At 33.2% G+C, this 7092-nt stretch overlaps 1 protein-coding gene across 1 annotated transcript; it reads right to left on the bottom strand.

Annotated features, from left to right (window-relative positions):
- Window positions 1–841: 841 nt before the first annotated feature.
- On the bottom strand, window positions 842–4696 carry LOC132057213 (uncharacterized). The gene is made up of 6 exons (XM_059449700.1): window positions 4376–4696; window positions 1895–1973; window positions 1727–1814; window positions 1520–1628; window positions 1372–1437; window positions 842–1263 (listed from the first exon to the last, which is right to left on the bottom strand). Exons 1-4 carry the CDS (start codon window positions 4646–4648, stop codon window positions 1541–1543), a joined length of 528 nt encoding a protein of 175 aa, XP_059305683.1. The 5' UTR covers window positions 4649–4696; the 3' UTR covers window positions 842–1263; window positions 1372–1437; window positions 1520–1540.
- Window positions 4697–7092: the final 2396 nt, after the last annotated feature.

Genomic DNA, 7092 nt, shown 5'->3' with positions numbered 1-7092 from the left:
TAAAGCCCAAATAGGGGAAAAATTAAAGATCAAAAGAAGGGCAACCCGCTAAAAAAAATTTATGAAAAAAATCCCAAATCAATACTAACACTAACAAAAAAAATTAATTCTTAACACTGGAATAAAATAAGTTATATTATTACTACTCTTTAGTTTTGTTTGGGTTTGGGAAAGGAAAAACGATAACTTAATTTACGCATAACTTAATTTAGTTGTTCTTTAATATACATGTAATTAATAATTAGCCGTACTTTTTGCTTTTAATACTTTTAGATTATGATCATTATCATTATGACTTAGCGATTTCATTATCTTTTTTGTTGAATATTTTAGTATAATGTCATCACTAAACTTCACATTTTTATGCCATTTTTTAGTTAAACACCTTTAATTAGATAGTTGTACCTTACTAGGACAAAAAAAAAAAAATTATTCGAAGCACAAGTTGTATATTTTGTACGAAGACTTTACCCAAAAACCCAACTTTTGTTGATATGATTTGGTTTATAGATTAATAAACGCGACACAATTAGTTTGATTTGGTATCAGAACCTAAACCAACCCTATCTACATACACTACAATGTGTTATCTGATAAATCTTTCGCAGCTGGCTAAATTATACATGGATGTTAAGTTGCATGAACACAGTTAAGATGGTACATAAGCTTAAGTGAGGAGACAAGCAGTTGAATATTGTCAATACAGTGACCAACACAGGCTCCAAACAATTTAATTAAGAACCTATAATTTCTCCTTTCAACGCCAATAATTTTTAGAGACTAGAGTAAACGAAAACACACCAAATTTTAGACAAGAATGAGATCATGTTCCAGGTAACAAGAAAGTTTAGAGTTAATTATGCACAAAAATAATTTCTAAGTTCATACAAAAAGATGAATAAACTGAATTTTATGATATAAAGGAAATATGATCATGTCTCTTCCCACAAATTCTGGTAAAGATTGGCCATACAGTGAAATTTGACATTAGCAAACATAGGTGTCTACTCATAGAAGCTACTGTATCCTTGTACTCTATCTAGTTCTTTACAGAAGATGATCCAGTGCTAAATCACAAACATCTTCATTCGACTATGATGATTCATCGATCTGCCTAGCCAAAAGATCTCCATGTCTTTAATTTGCACTTCCCCATCAAATTTGGAGTATTCGAGATTCAATTGTAGCGCACCAGTTCATTCTGCATGCATAGAACTGATACTGCAACAGGCTCCAAACACTGATCGAAACAAAATGATGCACCTGAAACTCAGAATATGAAACTGATTAACAGCCTATAATGGCTCATGTCAATTCCAATAGCTTGAGAGACTAGAGATACTAGCAAATGAGACAGATGCTATGTTTTACCTGATGAGATACCTTTAGCAATCACATCCAACAAGAGGAAAGAGTATTATACGCGAAATTTGGAATCTGTCAAGACAGTTAAAGCAACGTGGTGACTTTAAGCACCTTGAACTAAAATCTAGTGCACCAAAATAGAAAAAAGAACTACCTCAGAAAAAAGAAAGCAGAACTAAGTTGAGCTCCATATTGCAGCATTGAAATTCTCCAGCTCTTTTGAGCTTGATCCATATACCGCTTTAATTGTGTCTATGCAGCAACTGCAATCGAATCATTTGTTTAATCAAAAAAGCAGTATCCGATAGAATTTCACAAAGTCGGTAGGCAACGAGTAAATGAGCAAACATCAATGGATTACCTGCAAGCTTCCTTGTTGAACTTTTTCTTTTCAATCCCATACAGTGTCTCAAAGATGGCCGGTTCCACCCGACAGAAATATGGGCGATCTAAAGCAACGAGAAAAACAATAACTCAAGAAATTGACCGATATAATAAAAGCAAAATTAGGGAAGAAAACAAGTTTCACCTGCATAAATGGAGCATTTTCTTGTGCTCTTATCAAAATGTCTGCACCATCCATCAGAACCCACCAAGCTGTTGAATAACTGAGAAGAAAATTCCACAAAAAAAAGCTTTAAACTTTATATAAGACTAGTCTTTTCATTTTAGATGTCCCAAAATATTGATACCAATCTACTGTTAATAGCAATCTGTTCATATTGGAGTCCTAAAATATGTTATACAAAACCTATTACTTATATCACAACTTTTAAGAACTCAAATTCATTTAACCATTCAACTCTTGAAATCAAATATAACAGTTTCGTCTTACTTAATGCAATCATATCTTGGCACTTTACTCCACTACAACAAATATAACAACAATAGCTACTCTACCACAAGTATAAGCAATTGCCGACTATATGAATCTCTTCTTAATTTCTAACCTCATTTCGTATCTATGAGGATCCATCATGAATTGGCAAATTTTAAGTTGGACATTACTACTTACGCAAGGGCGGAGTTAGAATTTTTAGCCATTTATGAAAGCCCATTTTATCTGTCATCCTCTATAATAATATTTCACTATAACGACCAAGTTCTTTTTAAAACCGATTTTTCATGTTATGTTATATTATCTGTTAACAACATTTCACTATAGCAATCAAAAATTACCTAGACAAACAAACTACGATTTTTTTGATAACCGTACAAGGCCAACACCATACAAGACTCCTTAATTAAGCTATCGGAAGGCGTCACTACCTCCCACCAAAGAATATCACGTACCCGAGAAATCATTCAACGAGCTACTACGTACTCCTCCGTCCCAATTTACGTGATATTGTTTTCTTTTTAGTCCATTCCAAAAAGTATTGACACACATTTCTATATTTAGTAATAATTGAACTTTAAACTTTCCAGGTGAGTATAATTTAACAGTCTTACTAAATCCAATCATATGTTTACATTTTTCTCTACTATTAGAAATGGAGTATAATACATAAATCAAATTGACGTAAGAAAAAAACTTTTGGAATCAAATACTGTATAAAACATGACAGAGGTAGTATAAATCCATCATATTCATAACCCCCAAATAATTTAAACTCAAAATACTGAAGGAAAAAAACATCAACATCAGAAGGGTTCCTAATTGTAGAAGGCCGCTGTTAACAACTACTAACGTTTGTAACTAACTCCTAACTAACTTGCCATGTCAACTAATCAGCTCGCACAACTTCAACTTGCGTCATAGTTGATCTAATCCAATTTAGCTTGGAAGATTATTAAACTGACTCTCGATAGGCAAAAAGTATCGCATAACGAGTATAAAATATGATAGAGGTAGTTTAAACCATCATATTTATCAAACAAACATAATTCAAACTCAATATAAGCACTAGTGCCCATATACTGGTGGTTACCAACATACCTTATTCAAAGTGGTCAAGGTGGACATTCCAATCTACGTGGCGCGGCATTTGACGAGATGGATGCCGGTCACCTCATCACCCCTAACTCATTTCTTGATCCCTCTGTTGCTCTTTCACCACTAATGTTTCCTTCCCTTCTACCATCATTACCACCATTACCACCGTATAGTTTGAGTTTAGTAGTATATCAGCTATATAAATTAAAATTCAAAAGTAGAGCAAAAATTACTTAAAACTCGAGACTCGAGACTAATCCACTATCCATTACATATCATTTTCTTTTCAAATTTTGTTTAACGACAGTTGACCTAATTTTCCCCACAACCCCAATTTACGTATCACTTATAATAATCCAACCCCTAAATTTTAATAAATCCTCTATAAGATATAGTCTCTCAGTCAAATATGCAAATTACATACTGCCATTTCTACAAACCTTCACTTGACCTGTATATCTGAAACATTTATATATAGAGATAGAGACACAGAGCTTGGATTAAAAAACAGAGAAATGGGTAATTCTTTTGGGTGCTCGGCGTGCGGCGAACGGTTAGTATCGGCCGCGAGAGACGGTGACTAAATATTTTAGTGGTGGAAGAACAAAGCAGTGAGTGTAGAAATGAAGCAGTTAGGGGTGATGGGTCAATGTGTGCAGATCCATCTCATCAAATGCGCGTAAAGATTGGATGTGACGTCTGGACAACTTTAAAGGAGGAGGCTTCGTATTTGAGCCGTGGTGATAACCATGATATTTGGGCTTAAAGATAACGAGGGGGTATATTTACGCCATTTCTCCACAGGATAAGGATATATTGCCTTTTTCCGTTTTCTTTATCGTTTGATTTATAGTGGGCCGAATATATTTTACCATGATGCTTGATTAATCATCAAGTTTACGCATAATTAATAATTCACATATATAAAATAGTTTGAGAAAATCATATTGAAAGATCTGTTGTACCTAAACTAGTTAACCTTTAACACAGGCATCTTATGGAAAGGATATAATATGGAAAATACTGCTATTAAACATGACAAATGTAGTATAATCCATCATATTCATCAAGAACCTCAATATCAGAAGGGTCATCGAAAATCTCTTCAGCAGAAGGAAAATTCGGCCCTTTTTCAAGTTTACAGCATGCACCACAATTCTTGACACACTGCCACGTGGGCTCTTTATTTCTACTGTTAAAACCTGAAGTTATTTTCTTTACGGTAGGATTAGTGGTGGTTATATTTGGTTTAGCATTTTGGGTTTTAGGATTTGGTCTCTGACGTGGCTGCTTCGTCATCACGGTGGCGACATGTGGCAGAGCCACCGTAGCTACGAAAAGAGACATTGGATTTTCTTGTGGATCGGTTAAGCCATTGGCGCCACATAAAATCTTTAGGCGGAAGTGCACAAATAGTCCATTTTTATCCACAGCTTGTCCTTAGGCACTGGTCTTTAATTTTAGGCACAATCGTGTTTATTTTAACTTTTGTCTTCGCTTAAAAAAAAAGGATCGAACATATTTTAGTTTGATTCAATTCGCTCGATAAAAAATAAATCGCAGCCGAAAGATTTGTCTTAAGGCGTAGGGTTAATCTTTAGCTGCAGTAGCTCGTTGCCTTAAGGCAAAAAAAAAAAAAATTAAAACAAAAGTTAGGCCCTACGACATTTCGCAATTTTTTTGATTTTGATCCGGATTCAAACCCTTTAATCTTAAGGTATTTGCGGCGAAGCATAAAATTAAACACGAAGATTTAAATGACAAAAATTAAAGCACTACCGGGAGCTGACAATGGTACAAATAGCCCCAAATATTCCCTTTTGAGGCCATCATGAGTATATAAAATGGGCCATTTGCAATTCTTATTCTCTTTTGTGCCGGTTTTAATTTTTGCTCCTAGTCATAAATAAAATTTTTGTGAGGCATAAATTTATATTTCCCAGTATAATATTTCATACGTTGCTTGGTCTAAGGTCTTTTTAAGGCTTACAACGGGTAAGTTCTCAATTATTTTCAGCTTTTAATATTTGATGTAATAAATTAAGGAAATAGGAGTACTATATAAGACAACTTGGAGTTTAAACAAATTTATTCTACCAATTTTATTTAGGATTATGACCTGACTTACCAAAAAAATAGGAAGGATTCTACGTTTTTGGTTTCACCATCATTAATATTACGGTAGCTTTGTTTAGTATCCATTGCAGTGGAATTCTTTTTTACATGCTCAAGGTATCTTTAAGTCTTACAACAGGTAAGATCTCAATTATTTTTGGCTTTTAATAATTAAAGTAGTAATAAAGTACAAAACAAATTTATTCTACCATGTTTATTTAGGATTAGGATTATGATCTCAATTTCATCCTCATTCATATTATGGTATTTTTTTTATTAGAGTACACCATTGAAGCAACCATTACCACCATAACACCATTGAAAGCAATTTGAAGCAATCTTCAACATAGTTAATGTGAAGATTGCTTCGACAGATACACCACTGATCAAGTTGACCAGTAGAAGACACTATAATGCACTATAGAGATTTTGTCGTGTGCATTTGTTCAAAGTAAGTTTATGTTGGAGTATGATGTGACAGAGTTATGGGCATGAAAATTTAAAAGAATACAACTAGACAAAGACAAAAATAATGGCTGTTTCGTTTATAGCACAGTTTTCACTTTCAGCCAAACATCTTACAAGTAGTTACCTCATTTGCCACAAATAAAGTTGACAAACAAGCATCTCTATTGAGTTACTCATTAAGTCTGACGAATGTTGATAACAACAATATCTGTTACGTTTTAATATCATATAAGTTTATATTGTTTATATGAATTTTTACTGATCATATTACTCTATGGAATATGGTAAATTCGTCAAACAAGTGAATTTAGGAGGGTAAACATCTGGAGGAATCAAATGTACTAAGTAGACGTTTGGACATGCGATTTCATGATTATCCTTACGGAAATCAGCTTGTTTGAACGCGATTTCATCTCCATTTTATCTCGTGAGATGCAATCCCAAATCATCCAAAAGCGCATGATTTGGGATTTGAAATCACGATTTCAAAAAATATAAATGTAAAATTTGACTCATAACGTTTATATTTTGTAAAAAAAAACATAAGTTAGTAGATATATTTACCAATCATGTTTACCAACCATTTGTATTAAATATTAATGTCACCAAGTTGGTAAAATATATTTACCAATCATGTTTACCATGTGGGAGGATTATATTAAAAAAGTAGTTACATTACTATTCATGTTAAATTTTCCTTTTATTGAACTAAAGTTTAATCAATTGATGTTGTATTTTTAGAAAAGCATCTTCAGTAGGCAGACAATTTTATTATGGAACTATGATTTCTTCCATTTGGAAAGATTGTATAAGAATTGGAAAATTTTGATGGTTTTCACAACTTATAGGGTTTTCATGTTTATAAAAAAAAAAAAAACTGTTAATTCCAAATTCAGTAATAAACACGATTTAAATATCACGCATCTCACGATATGAAATCATGTCAAACGACTCCTAAGAGTGTCATCAGCTTGCCATTGAGAACGGAAAAATCACCAACGGCTTTGAGGCATTGTAGATTATTTGTTTGAGTATGATTTGAACCGGTTTTATACGTGAATGGACGGTTCAATTTGTCTCTTACAATCCGTATGTTCCAAAAAGAATGATAATTTTGAAACGACCATCTGCACCATTGATGAGAAAACAGAAGTATCTGCAGCATTAGTTTTTCCAATTTTTAGCGGAAACTTCAACTTCAAACCATT

The sequence above is a fragment of the Lycium ferocissimum genome, chromosome 5 (genome assembly GCF_029784015.1).
Source record: "Lycium ferocissimum isolate CSIRO_LF1 chromosome 5, AGI_CSIRO_Lferr_CH_V1, whole genome shotgun sequence".
In the NCBI taxonomy this organism is placed as follows: Eukaryota; Viridiplantae; Streptophyta; class Magnoliopsida; order Solanales; family Solanaceae; genus Lycium; species Lycium ferocissimum.
Note: the sequence above shows the minus strand (reverse complement) of the source record. Positions and strands in the feature narration are given on the sequence as shown.

What these genes read in the sequence shown, in the direction of transcription:
- LOC132057213 (XM_059449700.1), bottom strand. Translation starts at nt 4,648, where the DNA reads ATGTCTCTTTTCGTAGCTACGGTGGCTCTGCCACATGTCGCCACCGTG. An exon ending in ATGACCCTTCTGATATTGAG is followed by an intron (nt 1,974 to 4,375) that starts GTTCTTGATGAA and finishes TTTTCTTCTCAG; the next exon opens with TTATTCAACAGCTTGGTGGG. An exon ending in TTCAACAAGGAAGCTTGCAG is followed by an intron (nt 1,629 to 1,726) that starts GTAATCCATTGA and finishes ATTCGATTGCAG; the next exon opens with TTGCTGCATAGACACAATTA.